The sequence below is a fragment of the Gorilla gorilla genome, chromosome 13 (assembly GCF_029281585.2).
Source record: "Gorilla gorilla gorilla isolate KB3781 chromosome 13, NHGRI_mGorGor1-v2.1_pri, whole genome shotgun sequence".
Taxonomy (NCBI): domain Eukaryota; kingdom Metazoa; phylum Chordata; class Mammalia; order Primates; family Hominidae; genus Gorilla; species Gorilla gorilla.
The window spans coordinates 60,067,618-60,091,660 of NC_073237.2; the positions used below are offsets into that span (position 1 = coordinate 60,067,618).

Below are 24,043 nucleotides of genomic sequence, written 5' to 3' on the forward strand. Positions count from 1 at the left end.
CCTTCATTACACAGTCACTAAAGAGATCTTTTAAAAACATAAATCAGGTGATTTTATACATCAGGATAACCCTTCAATGGCACTGAAGATAAAAAGAAAAAATCCTTACCTTGGCCAACAGGCCTTGCAGGGGAGGCACCTGCCTGCCTCTCCAGCCCCTGTTTGTGCCATCTTCCTGTCTCATCCCCTCCTCCAGCCTCTTCTGGAACAGACCAAGCTCCTTCCCACCCCAAGGCCTTTGCACAGGCCCTTCCCTCTGCCTGGAGCGCTCTTCCTCACTCTTCATTTGGCTTTTAAGTCCTTTCCTCAGAATCCTTCCCTGATTATCCACCCTAAACCAGGGTGTCCTGATTTCCTTGCTTGGCATCCTGTGCATATCACATCTCAACAATTTTTATCATTGGTTCATTATTTTATATCTCTTTCTTGCTAGGTTTTAAGCTCCATGAAGGCAGGAGACCTAGCTATCTGCTTGTTCACGAATGTATACTCAGTGCCCAGCACATAGGAGATGCTCAGTAAACATGCTGATTGAATGAATAACAGTTATTTAAGTATGGCTGACTGCCCTGGATCCCTCTCCCAGGCTCTGGCCCCTTGGCAGCAGAGTGTTGCCAGAACAAAACTTGCCAGTTCCAGCTGCTGCCCTTATGATCTGTGTGATCTTGAAAAAGTGGCTTAATCTGTCTTCAACCTCCTGTTTCCTAATCTCTAAAGATGGAGTTAAGGTCCCACCTACTTGATGACTTCATGGGGCTGCTATGAGGATTAAATAAACAGGTTCATGATTTTTAAATTCCAAAATGTTTCTTTTATTCCCCAGAGAAAACAAGGCAGGATATGATCTTACTTTGTTAATCCAGGGCATAGGGAAATCTCTGCAGCCTTGATTAGTACTCCCTGGATGTTCAAAGGGAAAGGAAGAGGCAAAGAGGAGCATGCAAAATCTTTCTGTGCATGCATCACCTATGACATCTACTTTTCTTAGAGACATTAAGAACTCTCTTAAAATAGGTAATATCACCACTCTAGGCTATTTGGTGATGTTAACAAAATAAACTGGTCCTTGAGCAGAATCAGCTAAAGGTCCCCTCGAAGCCTCTGTCAGCTGGTCCACATTTGAAGTTCAAAACATGCATCAAGAAGCAGTGGGCTCTCCAGGTGCAGTGGTTCATGCCTGTAATCCCAGCGCTTTGGGAGGCTGAGGCAAGTGGATTACTTGAGGTCAGGAGTTCAAGACCAGCCTGGCCAACATGGCGAAACTCATCTCTACTAAAAATACAAAAATTAGCCGGTGGTGGTGGCACACACCTATAGTCGCAGCTACTTGGGAGGCTGAGGCAGGAGAATCGCTTGAACCCAGGAGGTGGAGGTTGCAAGTGAGCTGAGATCGCACCACTGCACTCCAGCCTGGGCAACAGAGTGAGACTCTGTCAAAAAAAAAAAAAAAAAAAAAAAAAGAAGTGGTGGGCTGTGTCCTGGTTTCAGCAGTCCAGGAGCTGTTTTAACATTTTTTTCATTACTATGGAACACAGTGGTATTTGTAGTTAGGACCAGTTTTTCAGAAGACTCCATGAGCTTTTTGACTCCCTGAATTTATTGTCCAGTAAAAGCATTAAATATACCCCAAAGAATCTGAGGAACTCAACTGTTCTTTTCCAAAGTCCATATGAATGCTCTGACAGCAGCAGCTAGCTAATGGCTCAGTGATACTTTTCTGGGTTTTTGCCACAACCTAAATATGACTGAGCTGTCTCTTTGCTTCTCTTTATCCATAAAATTGGTATCTCAGACTTCTAGGCAAAAGCTTCTTACATGCTGGTGAACTTTACAAACTGATGGCAGAGCAAGTCTTTTTATATTGTTCTCATTTCCAGAATGAATGCATTCAGTGTGTTCATATCTGCGTAGCTCAATTCTAATATTGGCCCTGTAGATTCTGCTGCCAGTTCAGGTACTTTATAGGAACTTCTGAAGGTCTCAGACAAAAAAGAGTAAGTAAAAGAATTGTATAGCATTCTAGATGTTCTACGAAACATTATTATTATCCATATTTTAAAGCTGAGGACAAGTTAAGTAAAATCCAAGGTTTCACAGCTAATCCATGGCAGAACCAGATTCAAACCCAGGCAGTGTGGCTCCTGTCTGTACTCTTAACCACTGGACTCTCCTGCCCCTCTAGGATGGATACTTGTTCAGGTGTCCCTCTGTAGAGAATGGCACAGGTGGGAGTCACTGCTAGAATTGCTTCCCTCGCCTGCAGGCTCAAGTCCAGTCCCCTTGGCAAGGCACACGAGGCCAATAAACCCTTGTGCTCACCCGTTCCATCCCATTCCTCTTGCCCACGTTTCCAGCATTGCACTTCAAGTCTCACTGTCCTCCCAAGATGCTATTTTGGGAGGACAAAGATGCTATTTTCTCTTGCCTGGAATACCCACCCTCTTCCTTTCACTTGATTTCTATGCTTCCTTCAAAATGGCTGCTTCCAATGTCCCCTGCACTGACCTCATTCCCAGAAAGTGCTTATCACACCGCATTGTAATGTACTCTTTCTTGCTGAGATAAGACTTAATTTTACACCTTGTGTGTCTAGCAGAGCCTGGCTCATTAAAGATGGAATGAATAAATAAATAAATGAACGAATGGTCTTCCAGGTCCATGCCTCCAATATATAGAAGGTCTTTAGAATCCCTTTTTAAGTAATAAAATCAGATTATCTTACAGCTGAACAGAGCTATGAACAAGTCTAGTACCTGTTTAGTCAGAAAGAAGGCTCATGCATGGTTGATTCTCTGGGCTTCACTGTCTCAGGAAAGACTAAAGCAGGGCATATTTATCTCTTGCCACTATTCATTTTATTACTTGCAAATGACATGTTCATTATGGGAGCTCTTCCTTATACACTATGTGGTCATTTTGTCTTTGGAGGCCAGGCATTTCAGAAATCAAATTGATACAATAAGTCCTTTGGCTTCAACAGCTGTATTCTAACTCAACACAAATTTCTTGATAATCTTGGGAAATGAGCACTTAAAGTGCATGAAGAGCCCACTGGTTCCAGATGTTGCAAATGAGGCAAAAAGTTCACTCTCAGACTGTACAATCTTAGGCAACAACCTTGTCTTCCTGCCTGGAGTTTTAAGTTTATAAACCACCTTGAATGGCAATTTTCATAGAAACTAAAGTGTATAATGGACCACCAAAGTTTCAAGAAAAGAATGCATACTCCTCCCCCATAGCTAAAATTGACATTAAATGCTCTTAGCCACCTATGTTTATGAACAGTAGTTTGTATTTAATAGCAAGTTGTACAACAAAGTGATATGCGTCTTCAAGTCTTACAATTCTTGCTAACGAGGGACTCCTGGACCTGACTATCAGATGACCTCAGCTGCATGACCATGTGAGTAGTAGGGCCTCACCCTCTTATACGTGGTTTTCTGTTAGTCTGTTTTCATGCAGCTGGAGTTAACAAATGTTAGCTGAATAAAACTGAACCTTGTCTCGGGGAGGCACGTGGCATGGTTCTTTTCATAGGAGGATGTGGGATTGTTTCCAGATACACAGCTGCCTCTGAGTAAATGAATACATAGCCTTTAAAAAAAAGCCTTCCTCAGCCCCAAAGATTTAAGTGTGTCATCTGCTGTAAAGCCTGAGTTTACAAATAAGGTGCTCTAAAACTATCACCAACTGCACTTTATTCTGCTCATCCTCTATTCTTCAGTCTCTTCAGTGCATTCATACTCATTGCCTGATGTGGTAGTTTATTTCGGTACCTGGATTCAGCCTCAACTAGATTGCATCTGGAGTGTCAGAGTCTAGCTGGGCAGGGGTCAGCTCCTGGCTGGCCTCCTGTTTTTGTAAATGAATGTTTCATTGGCACACAGTCACCCTCAATCATTTACATACGGTCTGTGGCTGCTTTCCCATGACAAACAGAGCTGGGTAGTTGGGCAAAATACACAGGGCCTGTAAAACCTAGAATATTTACTGTTGGGCCCTTTATAGAAAAACCTTGCTTGAAAGGCAACCAACTCACATATGCATTCTACATCTGGCTGTTGTTTAATAAATACTGAATATACCTAAGCTTTTATAAGGCTTTAAACTTTTTTACTTGGTTAAAAAGTAGGGCAGGTGTGGTGGCTCATTCCTGTAATCACAGCAGTTTGGGAAGCCAAGGTGGGAGGCTCACTTGAGGTCAGAAGTTTGAGACCAGCCCTGGCAATATATCAAGACCCTATCGCTACAAAAGTAAGAATTAGCCAGGCATGGTGGTGTGCACCACCTGTAGTCCCAGCCACTAGGAAGGCTTAGGTGGAAGGATGGCTTGAGTCCAGGAGTTCAAGACTACAGTGAGCTATACTGGTACCACTGCATTCCAGCTTGGGCCATAGAATGAGACCCTGTCTTCCCACCGTTTCCCAACAAAAAATAGTAGAAAACCTCTGATCCTATGGTTGAGGTCAAGCCCTAAAAATTTTGAAATCCTAACATGAAAGCTGGAGTAACAATCATCTAAAAGTCTGGAGCATTTTTTTCAAAAAAATCTTCCAAGGGTAGAGTGTTAAATTTATCTCTGGAGAAGATCCTCAATTGTAAATCCAATCACCCAACCAGTGTCTGGTGGAAACTGAAAGTCATTGATAAACAAAACGCAAATATTTTCTCCTGACGTCTAGTGTTTAATAATGTGACTTGTCCAGGAAGCAGAATCAGTACTAGGACTCACACTCAGTGGCCTGGGGTAGAGAGGAGGGAAAGGAGGGAGTTTTCTTGGCTTGATATCTGCTTGGCTTGACATCCACTGAGCTGCAAACTGGTGCTGTTTCTTGAGGAGCTGTGTGTGCCCTTGTTTGAGCAGGCGTTTATAGGAAATCCAGAGCTGCGACATCACAGGAAGGGTTAGGAATGAGCAACTCCTTGCTCTGGAGGAAGAAATGTGCACAGGAACTGTCATGGACTTGGCCCAGCCTGACCTGGACAGACTCCCAGGTTCTACAAGCAGGGTGGTTGCAATAACCCAGCAGGTACTATGGTATGGAGTCTATGGAAGGCTCCTGATGGGGTCCACGAGGAAAGGCTATCCCCCTGTGGCCATGAGGGGGGTTTTCTCTGAAGTGGATATTCCACAATGGCAAACATCCCAGGAAGAGGTCACTCCAGGTCAGGACAGGATGGCCTGTGTGATAGTGGAATTTTTCCTTCTTAGAACCTGGTGTCAGGTTCTGGGATCTGGGGTGCAGGAAAGCTTGGAACACCTTTAGAGATGAACTCTAGCCTCCTGGAGGCAAGCTGGCAGCTAAGCAGAGGGGCATCCCTGTTAAGGGACCCTGGGAGCCCCTTCAGGGAGCGGTTGGATGTCACCATTAGTGTTTCATCTGCTTTTGGTTACCTTTAGCAAAGATTATGTCCTGAGTAGAAGTGTGGTCTCAGCTGCACTTTGGAGAATTAAGCTTCTGCTCCTGTCTTAGGATGGAGGAGCAAAGAGGGGAACTCCTTAGGTCACCGGGGTACTGGCAGCCACAGCAGACACCAGGAGGCGCAGCTGTGCCCACTGGAGTGCTTCTGGCCCAGGTGGGGGTGGCAGAGGCTAAAGTGGAAGAGCTGGAACCTCTTCCTGAGCAAAGTTATGAGCATCCGGGAAGGATGCTCAGGGGACCTCTGGGAGTGGGACTGGAGGTGCTGTTCTGTTCCTGTGCCGGTCATAGGAGGCTCCAATCATCATAATTTAATTTTGGGAAGTATTAAAGAAAATGTGACCTGAATTTAAACTCACTGGCTGGACCAGGATTTTTCCAGAGCCACAATTCTCAGGCATATTCATAAGCTATTTCCTGTTATTTCTCTGGTGCTTTGACATAAATACGGCTTACAAGCCTAAATGTTAGCAGACCCCAAACACAGATATTCCTCAGCATGGCAGGAGCATGTTCTTCACACTGTAATTTATCGGTAGGATTCTATTGGTACCCACAATGATTGTCTCTGAAAATGTCTTGAGTTTATATCAACTGTGCCATTTTTTTTCTGTTTTAAAGTAAATTTGAGACATTATGTCATTTCATAACTCCATATGCATTTAAAAAGTAAGGACATTTTCTTATACAACTATATGCCATCATCGTCTCTAACAAAATCATTAACAATTTATTGATACCATCTAACAGCCAGTCTATGTTCAAATTTCCCTGGCAAATTTGACTTCTTAACCTTGTCATCACATAAAAAGGGGTTCTTCCTGTTTTTTAAAAAAGCTATAAAGTATTTTTTTAATCTCACCAGAGGCTTTGATGGCAGAATTTTTTTTTCTACCTGTTAGTTTGGCAAGAGAGTTTCCTTTATGCAGGAGCACAGATTATTAATCTTGGGTCTGAATTCTAGCTGTGTTTCTGCTTCTAATTTACGTATCCTTAGGGGACTCATTCAACCCTCCTCAGCTTCCCACCTGCATCCTCCTTCGGCCTAATAACTGTATACATTAAGCTACCAGCCTGCTGGATTCATGAGGGCATTTGCAATGTGAAATGGCCCTTCCTGTGTGTTTTCCACAGCAATCTTCTGGGTAGGGAGGCTGAGGACTACTTCAGGGTCTGGAGGAAGGAGCTGTGTACCAGGTAAAGGTGGCACTGAGCTGGCAGGGGAAGGGAGCAGAGATGGGGCAGAGAAGCAACCAGAGGCAAAATTGTAGGATCTCAGGGCAGACTCCATCCCCATCTCTTTCATTAAAAATACAAACCAAACAAAAACACAGGTTCAGTTGAAAATGTAAAGAAAGCACAACAGATCATGTTTTCTTACTTTCTGGATGTTAACCTTTTGGTTTTGATCACAACTTTTAAAAATGTATATACATTTTAATAAAATTTGGATTGTATACACTATCCTGTTGTGTAATTTTATTTTCCCACTTTATACTGTATTGGGAATGTTCCCACATGTAATTAAATATGATTCTAAGACAAGTTTTTAATAGTTGCTTAGTATGAAAACTTGTATACTATGTATACATAGTATAAAAGATAAATTTGTATACATATGTATACAATATAAATTTGTATACATATGTATACAATATAAATTTGTATACATTTAGGTTGCTTATAATTTATCACCATTACAAAAAAATGCTACCATGAATATCCTTGTACTTAGGAGTTTGAACATATCTCTGATTATTTCTTTATGATCAATTCTGAGAAACAGAATTACTGGGTGAAGAGATCAGAACATGCTCCAAACTGTTCTCCAGAAAGTTTGTTCCAATTTATTAGGTAACTGAAAGTGTATGAATGAACTTATTTTCCTATAACTGTGCCAACACTAGTCTTGTTGCTTTTCCCCTCTAATCTGACAATTTAAAACATGGATATGCCATCATTGTCCCCACCCTGCTTTGTTCGTATCCCTTGAATCTTTGACTATTTCATTGCTCCAAATCAAAAGATGGGGTGGTGGTTTTGCTCGCTGCCTCTAGTTCTTGACTGGCTGCTGGGGGTTTGGTGGAGGAAAAGTGGAGAAACTACTTGACCCATGCTATAGCTTCAAAAGTAGCTGGGCTATGTCAGTGGAATGCTGAGTTGTAAATTATTTTCCTAGATTATTTGCAAGGCTGAGCTAACACACAAAACATCCAGACTGCAAAAATCTCACTAGAGGAAGTATCTGTTTCTGGCTTCTGGCCAAAGGCTATACTTCCCAGAAAAAAAACCAAACCAAAACAAAACTCACTTGTTATTGACTGCCAAGAGTGGCATGTATTTTCAAACATCTGATATTACAGAATTAGATATTCATACATGTATTTTTACCTTTTCTTCTAAAACCTGTTTTACCTCGAGTTTTGGGTTTGCTGCATAATTTGGATCAATCTTCTATACTTCCCCTCATAGACACATGAGTTAAATAGTATTGCTCATCAGGTGGTTTATGCACCTTGTGCAATTGCGTGCAAAATATAGTATATATGTACAACTGTGAAGATTTTTCTTGAAAGGAAGTCCAAAGTTTGCATTGTATTCTCAAAGGAGCCCAAGAAAAAATTAGGAATCTTGGGCTGGATGCAGTGGCTCATGCCCATAATCCCAGCACTTTGGGAGGTTGAGGTGGGTGGATTGCTTGAGCCTAGAAATTCGAGACCAGCCTGGGCAACATATCAAGACCCCATGTTTAAAAAAATTTTTTTAAAGAATCTTTGATATGGAGAAGATTCTAAGGGATTATAACTGCCATCCTTACGGCGGCCAGGCAGGTAATGTAAGAGTGAAGTGGACAAAGTACTGGGCAATTGGGAGTAGTGGAGACTATGGCATTCTCAAATGCATTTGCTCCAGCTAAATGGAGTAGTTGTCTCTTGGTTTCAGACCACTGTTGATAGGTGGAAATACTGGGCCAGTGTTCCCAGATCTTCATTTTTTTTTTCAGAGAAAGCCAGAAATTTGGATATTTACATGAAATCTTTCCAATTTTAAATGCTTATGACAATTTAAACAAATAAATATTACATGGGACAAATAATTGGTCTGCTGCTGTGTCAATCAGGTTGCTAGGGTTAAAAGGAACCAGGCATTTCCAAACGTAATTAAATACATTCATAAAAATAATTAAATGTTCTCTTTAGGTTTCTCATAAGCCGAGAACATCAAGACCATTTAAGGACAAAGCTCCCAAGGGACTCTAGTCTAATTCGAGTTTGGCATTTGGGAAATTCAAAGGCCAAATGTGACAGCTCTTCAAGCAATGCAGTCCCTGAATGCAGCAGATCCTGACCCCCATCCTCCCTTGCCCCCACCAATGTCCAGTACTCTACCAGGGCCAGTCCCAGGCCTTTACAGTGGCAGTGGAGAAAAATGTTCTAGAAGGGGACATGTCACAACTTCTAATTGCATGTTTACATAAAACCTTGATTTTCAATCTAACACCACCAGCTACTGTCATGCCACATTTTACTAATTGCCAGAGTTAAGTACAAGAAACTGTGCAATGTGGAGAAACTTATCACAGCCAGACAAATGACATTTTTGTAAACCAAATTCATCTCTATCTACCTAAGGAAGCTTCCTCTTCAAAGGAGCCCTGCAATGTAATGATCAATAAGGGAAAAGTCATTTCCAAATGCAACTGTGTCACAAGTTTTAAAAATACTAGGCTTTTCAAATATGGTGCACATCCATATTTAAACCCTTCTCACAGAACTTGACTGCTGGTCCCCACAGCAAATATGCAGGGCAGATACATAGCAAGTTCTGGGTTTGAGTAGAAAGTGGGTAAGGAGTACAGAGACCCTGAAGGCAGCTGCTGAGAGGCTGGAGGCAGCACAGCTGCAGTTGGGAAATAAATGAGTGAATGAGTGAAAACATGATCAAAATTGACAACTATATTTTTCCTGAGGACACTAGCTGACATTTCAGTGACCAAATATGCTTTTTTTTCCCATGCCCCAGATAATGTTTTGTTTATATGTTTGAAAATGACATTTTCCTCCCAAGACGTCATATGCTGGTCAAATGAAGATTTGAGCAGTGGTGGACAGAGCTGTAGGCACAGCATATGACAAAGCAATGCCATGTTGAGAACAGTAAAATGTTTCCACAGAAGCAAATATAGACATTCCAAGTGGAGAGAGGTGGAGAGAGAAAGAGAGAGAGAGAGAGAGAGAGAGACATCTAATGTATTTCAATTTTTCCCGTAATTAGAAAAGAACAACTTAGGTGAAAGCTTTTTAAATAATCATAGAGAATGACATGGTTAGGCTTTGTGTTCCCACCCAAATCTCATCTTGAATTGTAATCCCCATAATCCCCACGTGTCAAGGGAGAGACCAGGTGGAGGTAATTGAATCATAGTGGCAGTTTCTCCCATGCTGTTCTCGTGATAGTGAGTGAGTTCTCACGAGATCTTATGGTTTTATAACGGGCTCTTCCTACTTCGCCCAGCCTTTCTCCTTCCTGCCACCTTGTGAAGGAGGTTGTCTTGCTTCCCCTTTGCTTTCCGCCATGATTGTGAGTTTCCTGAGGCCTTCTGAGTCCAGGCCTGAGTCCAGGCTGAACTGTGAGTCAATTAAACCTCTTTCCTTTATAAATTACCTAGTCTCAGGAAGTTCTTTACAGCAGTATGAAAATGGACTAATATAGAGAACGTCAGTTTTCTCAAGGTACCTGTAATCATGCTGGATATAATTAATGGCAAAATGATGAGTTTCAGCATCCGCATTAGAATTTCTCCAGGAAAAGCAAAGTAGAATTTCTCTAGAGTTGAGAGATTGCTGTGTTCTCGAACCAAGACTCCTGTGGTAATGCCTAAGGAAAACAAGAGTTGGAAAGAAGGAAGAGGAACATTATTGAGTTCTCCTGTATCTATGTCTATGGAAAAATACTCCCAAATGCACATTTTAATGGCAAGAAAAATAGTTTAGATCATTTCCCATGAGTCTGTAAAATCTAGACTGAAATTATATTTTAAAAGACAGTGAACAGAAAGTACACATTATTCAGTAAATCTGTAAAAAGTATTCTATACATGAAAGCTTTGTTGTCATTTCTTCGCTATCAATGACACTTATTATGACAAAATATCAAAGAATACTGTGAGAAAAAAAATCATCTTAGTCAATCCAGTATAACTCTTTTGCATTCACACACCACCTTTTTCTACCTGCAGAGATGTTTTACATATTTTATTATTTTTATCGAGACAGGGTCTCACTCTGTCACCCAGCCTAGAGTACAGTGGTACCATCTCGGCTCACTGCAGCCTCAACCTTCCAGGCTCAATCGATCCTCCCACCTCAGCCTCCCGAGTAGCTAGGACTATATGCACACCACCATGTCCAGCTAATTTTTGTATTTTTTTCTTTTTTTTTTTTTGAGAGGGTTTCATTAGGTTGCCCAGGCTGGTCTTGAACGCCTGGCCTCAAGTGATCTGCCCACCTCGACTTCCCAAAGTGCTGGGATTACAGGTGTGAACCACCATGCTTGGCTATTTTACATATTTTATAGTTTACATATCAGTTTGTATTTTTCTCATATTTTTATTATAAGTACTTTTTATGGTATATTTGTATAATCTTTCCTGTTTATGCAACTTTTATAATTTTAATAGGAATATAATAGCCTATTGATTTATTTACCATATTATCAAATGACTGTTCTCTAATGTTTTGCACTCTTTTCAGTTATTTCTAGATAATGATATATTCAGGTTTATCTGATTAAAAGGCTTTTTACAAAGTTTCTGATTTTGAGTACCTTGTACATGAAGGCTTATAGTTATGTGAGTGTAGGGACATGTTCACTATTAAGAAATGTTACCATTCTCTGAAAGCTTTTCCTTAACAAGATGCCCATATTGAAATCCTTCAGTTGTATGGATAACACAATTTAATGATGACTTTAATAACTAAAAATCACAAATTTTTATTTCTATTCTCTTCCAAGTATTTCTAACAACATCTAACTGCTTTACCCTTTCCTTCTCCCAATATACACACTCTTATTTTAAGGCAAAAAAATAAATGGGATGACTTTTGCATCTTTTTTCCTTCATCAGCCTCTGTTGGATGTCATGATACTTGGAAGTAAAATGACTAAGTGGCAGAAAGATTCAAGGAGGATATCGCTGGATATGTGAACCTAAAAACTCAAGTAATTAGTTTGTGAATACCAAGACTCATTTGGGCACAATTAGAAACTCTAGGGCAATGAAAGAATATGTGAATTATAATCAGTACTGGAATTTTCATTTAAATTCAGGCATCCTTCCCATGCCCACTAGTAGACCAAATAGATGAACCTCACAAGATGCATTCTGTATACTAACCTTATCCTTAGCTTAATTTTATTTCCCTATTCTACCTTTGCCTTGATCTCTATTTTGTGCATGCACTACTGGATGCATTTCTGGTGATTCAGTAGTGTTTACACACTACTGCATTGTGAATACACAATTTTAAATCATTTTTGGAACAAACATAAACATTTCCCAAATTGTAGCTAAGACAAAGATGAAACAAAACTCTATTATCAATGCTATTTGGTTTCTAGTTTACAACCCTAGTGTTAGAGACTCTTGAATGGATAAGAACACCAAGAATTCAAAGTATTTTAAGTAAATTTAAAAAGTACGATGTGCTCACTTCCTGCTTTATTAACTGCCTGTGTTCAGCTGTTCTATATGAATATACCTATATTATGCCCTAAGGATACGCTGTAATTCCCAGGACTTTAAAAAACAAATATTCTCTCTCATACTATTCAGGTTGCTTCAAGTAAATTTTTGGCTTGTATGTCAAAGAAAGCTCAGTATGTAAAAAATAAAGATGTGTCTGTGCTCAAACACTAGCCACACAAGGACTCTATTGAATAGCAAGAGAAGCCCATGTGCCCCAATCACAGGGCTTATATTACTAATGATTAACTGCGCCTCTAATTATCTCTATGCTAAATTAATGTAGGGTCATTAGAAAGATATGTACTTGCTATTTTTCAGCCTTTAGCCAGATACAGGATTTTTTTAAAGGGAGAAATAAGAGTTGCCAGGTACAGTAGCTTGAAAGCAATAAAAGGTGACATGTACCCCAAGTAGGTTACTGTATTTGGCAATTACAACTTTCTATCAAGCTTGTTCTTGAAATTGAGTGCCACAAATTGTACTCCAATATTCCTTCCTTCCTTCCTCCCTCCGTGTCTCTCCCTTTCCTTTTCCTTTCCCCCTCCCCTCCCCTCTCCTTTCCTTTCTAAAAAGAAGAATAGAAATACCAATCTAGTGCTGGAAATGAAGTTGGGATATTCAGAGATGTCACACTGAGACCCTCAAATACAAGAAATGGCTAGTGAATGACCTCACCTAGGAGTTATGCCTTGTAAATTGGTGTGCTTTATCTTGGTGTCAAGCAGTTTAGAAATAGCAGATTTGGGATGAGGAAAATCACCAGAAGATTTTCCAGGTCCCAAGAAGAGGTCAGAGTCTCATAGGGCATAACCTTTCTTTACCCATTAACAGAGTCAGAACCTTGGGCTGGATTAAGAATTATGGAGAGGTTCCCAAAGCCAAAGGCTGCTAGGAATAACTGCCCTTCTGGGAGTATGCAGGCCAGGCCCACCTGGTAAGGCCACTCCCAGAACTAAGAAAGGTAAAGATTATGAAAATAAATAATTGAAAATCTCAGCCGTTGAAACTTTATTTTGAGCCTTAAGGGAATGTGATTATGGAACCTGAGTCACATAAATAGGCAGCTGTAACCTTTGTTTCTCTGATTATAGATTAGCCTTTTCCTTACCTACATTGTTTGGTAAAGTGTTGTAAATTACTAAAGGGTGCCAGGGAAGACCCTTTCTCTCTAAGTGTGGATCTTCATTATAGACTAGCCTCCCTCTTTCCTCTTTCACACAAAGGCTTCATGGTTATCACACTAACTAGGATGGAATGTTAAATACTTGCTTTTAAATTGGAAAGGAAATGAAAACAAGCTGTATGGAAAAGAAAACAAACGAACTAAATTGTCACTCATAAACCAGCCTTGTATAGAAAATATTATAATCCTACTAAACTTCTTTGTTTGCTGTATAGAAGCAAGTACTTAACTTTTAACTTTGAAGCACTGACCCCATTTCTCTAGAGTCCATGTTTCTTGGATGGCTATTCCCAGCTTTTTGCTTGAATAAACTCTTTAAAACTGGATTCTGATCCTTTTGATTATTTCAGGTTGACAAGATCAACAATTTCCCTGAACGGTGTAGCAGGAAGGACTTCAGCAGAGCCAACAAGGAATTCCCAAAAGTAAACTAAGTACCTGGACCCCCAAAGCCCCAGCAATGGACACAGGACACCATTCTTGGGCTTCCTTCCCACCACAGACACAGGTAATTTCAAGCAGATGCTTGGGAAGCTTGGGAAGGACACTGGTATTAGGCAAGCAGGCTCAAGCCTGGTTCCACCAATTGTGAGGTGTGGAACCTGGGCCATAACTTTAACTTCTCCTATTTTCAAGGGTTAGATTAGCTGTCTTCAGAAGTCCCTTCTAATGCCTCTAATCACCTATGAGCCTTGATGTCCTCAACTTTAAAATGAGATCACATTATCTCATTGCCAAGAAAGCTGCCTGTGCTTTTGAAGCAGGAAATTTCCCTGACACTGTTGCAGGTGGGAACTGCAGTGCACGGGTGCTGGATCTAGCTGGCCACTTTGGCACTGGCAGGGGCAAACTCCACTCACTTGGACCCATTGCACTTCACCCCTTGCAGAAGGGAGTCCACAGGTGAGCAGGTACAGGAGCAGGGGTGAGTGCTTCTGGGCATCAGCTGGAGCGAACTCCGTGCAGAGTCCTGAGGCAGTGTCTAGTGGGTGCCCACTGCCCCTGAAGCCCCAGAGGGCATGTGTTTTAGTCAGCGCTCTTTTAGCTTTTGCCATCCACGGACGGTTTAAGTGTCAACAGTTCAGTGGGCCCTCTGCCTTTTTGCATGAGACAGTTGCTCTCTACCGAGAGCACAGGGTCAGTGTGACAGCCTTTAGCATCCTCACCCATGGCACCCAAGCTCTTGTTTGGTGTCCAGGAATAATCAGGTCACATGAATGAATTGAAGGGTGGTGAATGTGGAGGATTTTATTGCTGATGAACATGGCTTTCAATGGAGTGGAGCTGAAAAGGGGATGGAGTGGGATAATCTTCCCCCAGAGTCTGGCCATCCCTGGCCAGACTCCTCCCTGAGGTAACACTGTCAAGCCATCCCTTTGAAGTCAAGCTGCTTCTCTCCAATGTCTAGCTGCTTTTCCTCTTCTCCTCTCTCTGCTGTTGGAGACTGGGGTTTTTATGGGCACATGATGGGTGGCAGGAGTGCCATGGGTGGTTTTGGAAAAGGCAACATTTGAGCAGGAAAACAAGAATGTATGTTCTCACTTTGGGCCATGGGTCCAGGCTTCAGAGTGAGGCCCTTGCTGGGGACTGCCCTCTTCTGCCCAGAATTTCTCTGCCTCCTGTCCCTATCACTTTCTCCAGCTTTTATGCTAAATATAAGTAAGTTGGTAAGGTCGGGTACAGTGGCTCCTGGCTGTAATCCCAGCACTTTGGGAGGCCAAGGCAGATGGATCACGAGGTCAGGAGTTTGAGACCATCCTGGCCAAGCTGGTGAAACCCCATTTCTACTAAAAATACAAAAATTAGCCAGGCTTGGTGGTGTGTACTCCCAGCTACTCAGGAGGCTGAGGCAGGAGAATCGCTTGAACCTGGGAGGCAGAGGTTGCAGTGAGCCGAGATCATGCCACTGTACTCCAGCCTAGATGACAGAGCGAGATTCCATCTCAAAAAAAAAATAAATAAATAAGTTGGTAAAACACGAAGAAAGAAACATGGGAGGAAAACACCCATGATCTCAGCTAGGGATCATCTTTAAGTTCAAAGATGAAAGTTTAAAAGAGAAGATGCACAGAATATCATTTCTTCCATGTTGTCTCAAAAAACAACTGCCAGTCCACAGCCTTGTCTCAGAGGTTCTGAGGTGATTTGTTTTTTGTTTCTAAGTTTATAAAAAAATATTGTTCAGGAAACAATACTGGGAATCAGAAAAGAACAAAAAAGTCACATATCATTACATCAGTCTATCTCTCCCTCTCTCGTTTTTTCCAGGTCCTAACCAGCCTTTGTTCTTAGGCACACACACTTTTTACAGTTATAAAATTAACCTGGGGATAGTAGCTGAATTTCATTTGACTAAGATTTATGAAAACAGCATTGTTCTTCTTTTGGGGTATTTGCAGAAAAGAGATTGAAATCATCTGTGGTTTTTGTAAATGAAAGCCACAGAGTAGTTCTCCGGTATGTAAATTAATTTTGGCTTGATTAAATAAGAATTACTGGCAAAGGAAAAAGTATTTTTAATTATTGCTAAAACATATCTCGCCATGTCATCATGCTAGGCACTACATTAAGCAAATTAATTATGTGTCTTTTTGCCCTTTGGGAGCTAATCTAAGATGAACGTTGATTATGAGTAAATAAGTTTAGAAGAACACTTACTGACAAATGACTACATGCATTCAGTGGATAAACAGACGGATAGTTTCTCCATCCTGCCCTTAGGCTGTAATATCTGTATCCCTTTCTCATCTCTTCCTGCCTCCCTAAAGAGCTGAGTAGCTCCACCAATACAGGCTCTTCACGGGAATTCCGGCTCAAAGCACAGATGCTGGAGTCCATAAAGCTTTTATTTTTTATTTTCAAATCCTTTAAATAAAGTATTTACTATACTGGCAATATATTATAGCAGCTCTACCTGAAATAAAAATAAATGCAAAAATTCATCCACAAACTCACCAACTCAAATACTTCCAAGGTTGTATTGTTTCTATTTTTCCTTATATATTGCAGCTGTGAAAGGAAAATAAATCTTGGAGCCCCAAAATCCCTAAGCTAAAGGGAAAAGTCAAGCTGGCAACTGCTTAGGGCAAATCTTCCTCCCATTCTATTCAAAGTTATCCCTCTGCTCACAGATAATTTTATATCCCATTGCCTCCTTTGGAAAGGCTAATCAGAAACTCAAAAGAATGCAACCATTTATCTCTTACCTAACTGTGACCTGGAAGCTGCCTGCCTGCTTCAAGTTGTCACACCTTTTCTGGACTGAACCAATGTAAATCTTACATATACTGATTGATATCTCATATCTCCCTAAAATGTACAAAACCAAGCTGTGCCCTGACCACCTTGGGCACATGTCCTCAGGACCTCCTGAGGCTGTCACAGGTGACCCCTTAACTTTGGCAAAATAAGCTTTCTTAATTAACTGAGACCTGTCTCAGATATGCTAAACACATACTATATGCCAGGCCTTGCACTAAACATTTCAAATGAATTGTCTTGTATATTATCTCTTATAATTTAAAAAATTATTTACAATCTGTATTCTGCTGAAATATTGCATAATTTTTAATGGCTATATGTGGAGTTTTTTGTAAATTTTTTTGAGATCAAATTCATATAACATAAAATTTACCATTTTAAAGTATATAATTCCATGGTTTTTAACATACAATGTTGTACAACTCTCACCAATGTCTAGTTCCAGTATTTCCATTACCCCCCAAAAATTCCACACCTGTTAGTCACTCCCCACTTCTCCCTACCCCCAAGGGCTCCTGGTAACCACTAATCTACTTTTCTGTCTCTATGGATTTGCCTAATCTGGCATTTCCTATAAATGTAATCATACAAGATGCAGCCTTTTGTATCTTCCCTATTTCACATAGCATGTTTTCAAGGTACATCCATGTTGTAGCATGTGATTTTTTTTAAAAGCAATTTTCATTTAACGTTAAGTCATAAGCATTTCCCCCACATTAAACATCTTCATCTTTTTTTATTATTATTATACTTTAAGTTTTAGGGTACATGTGCACAATGTGCAGGTTAGTTACATGTGTATACATGTGCCATGTTGGTGTGCTGCACCCATCAACTCGTCATTTAACATTAGGTATATCTCCTAATGCTATCCCTCCCTCCTCCCCCCACTCCACAACAGGCCCTGGTGTGTGATATTCCCCTTCCTGTGTCCATGTGTTCTCATTGTTCAATTCCCACCTATGAGTGAGAACATGCAGTGTTTGTTTTTTTGTCCTTGTGATAGTTTGCTGAGAATGATGCTTTCCATCTTCATCCATGTCCCTACAAAAGACATGAACTCATCATTTTTTATGGCTGCATAGTATTCCATGGTGTATATGTGCCACATTTTCTTAATCCAGTCTATCATTGTTGAACATTTGGCTTGGTTGCAAGTCTTTGCTATAGTGAATAGTGCTGCAATAAACATACATGTGCATGTGTCTTTATGGCAGCATGATTTATAGTCCTTTGGGTATATACCCAGTAATGGGATTGCCAGGTCAAATGGTATTTCTAGTTCAAGATCCCTGAGGAATCGCCACACTGACTTCCACAATGGTTGAACTAGTTTACAGTCCCACCAACAGTGTAAAAGTGTTCCTGTCTCTCCACATCCTCTCCAGCACCTGTTGTTTCCTGACTTTTTAATGATCGCCATTCTAACTGGTGTGAGATGGTATCTCATTGTGGTTTTGATGTGCATTTCTCTGATGGCCAGTGATGATGAGCATTTTTTCATGTGTCTGTTGGCTGCATAAATGTCTTCTTTTGAGAAGTGTCTGTTCATATCCTTTGCCCACTTTTTGATGGGGTTGTTTGTTTTTTTTCTTGTAGATTTGTTTGAGTTCATTGTAGATTCTGGGTATTAGCCCTTTGTCAGATGAGTAGATTGCAAAAGTTTTCTCCCATTCTGTAGGTTGCCTGTTCACTCTGATGGTAGTTTCTTTGCTGTGCAGAAGCTCTTTGGTTTAATGAGATCCCATTTGTCAATTTTGGCTTTTGTTGCCATTGCTTTTGGTGTTTTAGACATGAAGTCCTTGCCCATGCCGATGTCCTGAATGGTATTGCCTAGGTTTTCTTCTAGGGTTTTTATGGTTTTAGGTCTAACATTTAAGTCTTTAATCCATCTTGAATGAATTTTTGTATAAGGTGTAAGGAAGGGATCCAGTTTCAGCTTTCTACACATGGCTAGCCAGTTTTCCCAGCAACATTTATTAAATAGGGAATCCTTTCCCCATTTCTTGTTTTTGTCAGGTTTGTCAAAGATCAGATGGTTGTAGATAGGTAGCATTATTTCTGTTCCATTGGTCTATATCTCTGTTTTGGTACCAGTACCATGCTGTTTTGGTTACTGTAGCCTTGTAGTATAGTTTGAAGTCAGGTAGCGTGATGCCTCCAGCTTTGTTCTTTTGGCTTAGGATTGACTTGGCAATGTGGGCTCTTTTTTGGTTCCATATGAACTTTAAAGTAGTTTTTTCCAATTCTGTGAAGAAAGTCATTGGTAGATTGATGGGGATGGCATTGAATCTATAAATTACCTTGGGCAGTATGGCCGTTTTCACAATATTGATTCTTCCTACCCATGAGCATGGAATGTTCTTCCATTTGTTTGTGTCCTCTTTTATTTCATTGAGCAGTGGTTTGTAGTTCTCCTTGAAGAGGTCCTTCACATCCCTTATAAGTTGGATTTCTAGGTATTTTATTCTCTTTGAAGCAATTGTGAATGGGAGTTCACTCATGATTTGGCTCTCTCTTTGTCTGTTATTGGTGTATAAGAATGCTTGTGATTTTTTGCACATTGATTTTGCATCCTGAGACTTTGCTGAAGTTGCCTATCAGCTTAAGGAGATTTTGGGCTGAGACAATGGGGTTTTCTAGATATACAATCATGTCTTCTGCAAACAGGGATAATTTGACTTCTCTTTTCCTAACTGAATACCCTTTATTTCCTTCTCCTGCCTGATTGCCCTGGCCAGAACTTCCAACACTATGTTGAATAGGAGTGGTGAGAGAGGTCATCTCTGTCTTGTGCCAGTTTTCAAAGGGAATGCTTCCAGTTTTTGCCCATTCAGTATGATATTGACTGTGGGTTTGTCATAGATAGCTCTTATTATTTTGAGATATGTCCCATCAATACCTAATTTATTAGAGTTTTTAGCATGAAGGGTTGTTGAATTTTGTCAAAGGCCTTTTCTGCATCTATTAAGATAATCATATGGTTTTTGTTGTTGGTTCTGTTTATATGCTGGATTATGTTTATTGATTTGCATATGTTGAACCAGCCGTGCATCCCAGGGATGAATCCCACTAGATCATGGTGGATAAGCTTCTTGATGTGCTGCTGGATTTGGTTTGCCAGTATTTTACTGAGGATTTTTGCATCGATGTTCATCAGGGATATTGGTCTAAAATTCTCTTTCTTTCTTGTGTCTCTGCCAGGCTTTGGTAGCAGGATGATGCTGGCCTCATGAGTTAGGGAGGATTCCCTCTTTTTCTATTGATTGGAATAGTTTCAGAAGGAATGGTACCAGCACCTCCTTGTACCTCTGGTAGAATTCGGCTGTGAATCCATCTGGTCCTGGACTTTTTTTGGTTGGTAAGCTATTAATTATTGCCTCAATTTCAGAGCCTGTGATTGGTCTATTCAGAGATTCAACTTCTTGCTGGTTTAGTATTGGGAGGGTGTATGTGTCCAGGAATGTATCCATTTCTTCTAGATTTTCTGGTTTATTTGTGTAGAGGTGTTTATAGTATTCTCTGATGGTAGTCTTTATTTCTGTGGGATCCGTGGTGATATCCCCTTTATCATTTTTTAATTGCATCTGTTTGATTCTTCTCTCTTTTCTTCTTTATTACTCTTGCTAGCAGTCTATCAATTTTGTTGATCTTTTCAACAAACCAGTTCCTGGATTCATTGATTTTTTGAAGGGTTTTTTGTGTCTCTATTTCCTTCAGTTCTGCTCTGATCTTAGTTATTTCTTGCCTTCTGCTAGCTTTTGAATGTGTTTGCTCTTGCTTCTCTAGTTCTTTTAATTGTGATGTTAGGGTGTCAATTTTAGATCTTTCCTGCTTTCTCTTGTGGGCATTTAGTGGTATAAATTTCCCACTACACACTGCTTTGAACGTGTCCCAGAGATTCTGCTGTGTTGTGTCTTTGTTCTCGTTGGTTTCAAAGAACATCTTTATTTCTGCCTTCATTTCGTTATGTACCCAGTAGTCATTCAGGAGCAGGTTGTTCAGTTTCCATGTAGTTGAGTGGTTTTGAGTGAGTTTCTTAATCCTGAGTTCTAGTTTGATTGCACTGTGGTCTGAGAGACAGTTTGTTATAATTTCTGTTCTTTTACATTTGCTGAGGAGTGCTTTACTTCCAACTAAGTGGTCAATTTTGGAATAGGTGTGGTGCTGAGAAGAATGTATATTCTGTTGATTTGGGGAGGAGAGTTCTGTAGATGTCTATTAGGTCTGCTTGGTGCAGAGCTGAGTTCAATTCCTGGATATCCTTGTTAACTTTCTGTCTCATTGATCTGTCTAATGTTGACAGTGGGGTGTTAAAGTCTCCCATTATTATTGTGTAGGAGTCTAAGTCTCTTTCTAGGTCTCTAAGGATTTGCTTTATGAATCTGGGTGCTCCTGTATTGGGTGCATATATATTTAGGATAGTTAGCTCTTCTTGTTGAATTGATCCCTTTACCATTATGTAATGGCCTTCTTTGTCTCTTTTGATCTTTGTTGGTTTAAAGTCTGTTTTATCAGAGACTGGGATTGCAACCCCTGCCTTTTTTTGTTTTCCATTTGCTTGGTAGATCTTCCTCCATCCCTTTATTTTGAGCCTATGCGTGTCTCTGCCCATGAGATGGGTTTCCTGAATACAGCACACTGATGGGTCTTGACTCTTTATCCAATTTGCCAGTCTGTGTCTTTTAATTGGAGCATTTAGCCCATTTACATTTAAGGTTAATATTGTTATGTGTGAATTTGATCCTGCCATTATGATGTTAGCTGGTTATTTTGCTCGTTAGTTGATGCAGTTTCTTCCTAGCCTCTATGGTCTTTACAATTTGGCATGTTTTTGCAGTGGCTGGCACCAGTTGTTCCTTTCCATGTTTAGTGCTTCTTTCAGGAGCTCTTGTAAGGCAGGCCTGGTGGTGACAAAATCTCTCAGCATTTGCTTGTCTGTAAAGTATTTTATTTCTCCTTCACTTATGAAGCTTAGTTTGGCTGGATATGAAATTCTGGGTTGAAAATTCTTTTCTATAAGAATGTTGCATATTGGCCCCCACTCTCTTCTGGCTTGTAGACTTTCTGCCAAGAGATCCACTGTTAGTCTGATGGGCTTCCCTTTGTGGGTAACCCGACCTTTCTCTCTGGCTGCCCTTAACATTTTTTCCTTCATTTCAACTTCGGTGAATCTGACAATTATGTGTGTTGGAGTTGCTCTTCTCGAGGAGTATCTTTGTGGCGTTCTCTGTATTTCCTGAATTTGAATGTTGGCCTGACTTGCTAGGTTGGGGAAGTTCTCCTGGATAATATTCTGCAGAGTGTTTTCCAACTTGGTTCCATTCTCCGCATCACTTTCAGGTACACCAATCAGACGTAGATTTGGTCTTTTCACATTGTCCCATATTTCTTGGAGGCTTTGTTCATTTCTTTTTATTCTTTTTTCTCTAAACTTCTCTTCTCACTTCATTTCATTCATTTCATCTTCCATCACTGATACCCTTTATTCTAGTTGATTGAATCGGCTACTGAGGCTTGTGCATTTGTCACGTAGTTCTCGTGCCTTGGTTTTCAGCTTCATCAGGTCCTTTAAGGACTTCTCTGCATTGGTTATTCTAGTTAGCCATTCGTCTAATTTTTTTCAAGGTTTTTAACTTCTTAGCCATGGGTTCAAACTTCCTCCTTTAGCTCAGAGTAGTTTGATCATCTGAAGCCTTCTTCTCTCAACTCATCAAAGTCATTCTCCCTCCAGGTTTGTTCCGTTGCTGGTAAGGAGCTGCGTTCCTTTGGAGGAGGAGAGGCGCTCTGATTTTTAGAGTTTCCAGTTTTTCTGCTCTGTTTTTTCCCCATCTTTGTGGTTTTATCTACCTTTGGTCTTTGATGATGGTGACTTACAGATGGGGTTTTGGTGTGGATGTCCTTTCTGTTTGTTAGTTTTCCTTCTAACGGTCAGGACCCTCAGCTGCAGGTGTGTTGGAGTTTGCTGTAGGTCTACTCCAGATCCTCTTTGCGTGTGTATCAGCAGATGAGGCTACAGAACAGTGGATATTGGTGAACAGCAGATGTTGCTTCCTGATCATTCCTCTGGAAATTTTGTCTCAGAGGGTTACCCTGCCATGTGAGGTGTCAGTCTGCCCCTACTGGGGGGTGCCTCCCAGTTAGGCTACTCGGGGGTCAGGGACCCACTTGAGGAGGCTGTCTGCCTGTTCTCAGATGTCCAGCTGCGTGCTGGGAGAACCACTATTCTCTTCAAGGCTGTCAGACAGGGACATTTAAGTCTGCAGAGGATTCTGCTGCCTTTTGTTTGGCACTGCCCTGCCCCTAGAGGTGGAGTCTACAGAGGCAGGCAGGCCTCCTTGAGGGGCAGTGGGCTCCACCCAGTTCGAGATTCCTGGCTGCTTTGTTTACCTACTCAAGCCTGGACAGTGGTGGGTGCCCCTCCCCCAGTCTCGCTGCTGCCTTGCAGTTTGATCTCAGACTGCTGTGCTAGCAATGAGTGAGGCTCTGCGGGCATAGGACCCTCTGAGCCAGGCGCAGGATATAATCTCCTGGTGTACCATTTGCTAAGACCGTTGGAAAAGTGCAGTATTAGGGTGGGAGTGACCCGATTTTCCAGGTGCCGTCTGTCACTCCTTTCTTTGACTAGGAAAGGGAATTCCCTGACCCCTTGTGTTTCCCGGGGGAGGCGATGCCTTGCCCTGCTTCGGCTCACGCATGGTGCACTGCATCCACTGTCCTGCACCCACTTTCCGACACTCCCCAGTGAGATGAACCTGGTATCTCAGTTGGAAATGCAGAAATCACCTATCTTCTGAGTCGCTCACGCTGGGAGCTGTAGACTGGAGCTCTTCCTGTTTGGCCATCTTGGCTCCACCCCAAATCTTCATCTTTTAAAAACACTGAGTAATACAACTTTGGCTGTTTGGATGGACTTGCCTGTGGACCATCAGCCAACTATTAAATGCTCCAATCCTTGACAATTTTGCTGAATGTTGCTGACTTTTCCTAGCCATCAAAGAGGCAAGCATGAAATATCAAGCAAAGGTTCATATTAGCATACATTTTTAGGTTTAAGTTTTAAGGTAAGAAAGTACAGTAAACACATTCTTTGTAGTATGTTAATTCAAAAAGAGGCAATAACACTTTTGCATTTATTAATATCCACATATATCCCAAGCACTATATTAAGTGCTAGAGGATTTGAAGGGGAAGAGTTAAAAAATAATATAATTGTGTTATTAAAGCAATAAAAATGTTTTCCGTCATGGGTGACTCCACCATCAACAGGAAATGTGGTTTGCACTGTTTTGTCAATAGCAATGATTGTTTACATTGAGTCATCTTTCCCTTTTGGTCTATCACCTACAATTAAGAATTCGGTCTGACTCAGAAGAAAAGTTGATTTTGGTAAAGGTCTAGTGGATTTCTCTAGGGTAGGATTTGGGCTTG

General features: G+C 40.9%; 2 protein-coding genes across 5 annotated transcripts in view; one reads left to right on the plus strand and one right to left on the minus strand.

Annotated features, from left to right (window-relative positions):
- SPATA6L (spermatogenesis associated 6 like) overlaps positions 1-24,043 on the plus strand; it is a 159,227-nt gene that overhangs the window by 119,478 nt on the left and 15,706 nt on the right. For both annotated transcript variants that reach the window (XR_008668441.2, XR_008668440.2), the window contains one exon: positions 13,702-13,859. The gene's annotated coding sequence lies outside the window, so the exon portion shown is untranslated. The remainder of the gene's footprint in view (positions 1-13,701; positions 13,860-24,043) is intronic.
- Positions 1-24,043, minus strand: part of SLC1A1 (solute carrier family 1 member 1) — a 97,862-nt gene that overhangs the window by 33,165 nt on the left and 40,654 nt on the right. For 2 of the 3 annotated variants that reach the window (XM_019033775.4, XM_019033776.4), the window contains exon 2: positions 10,158-10,298. The exons of the other annotated variant lie outside the window; for it this stretch is intronic. In XM_019033775.4, the coding sequence (XP_018889320.3) occupies positions 10,158-10,298 (141 nt within the window). The remainder of the gene's footprint in view (positions 1-10,157; positions 10,299-24,043) is intronic. 3 annotated transcript variants of the gene reach the window in all.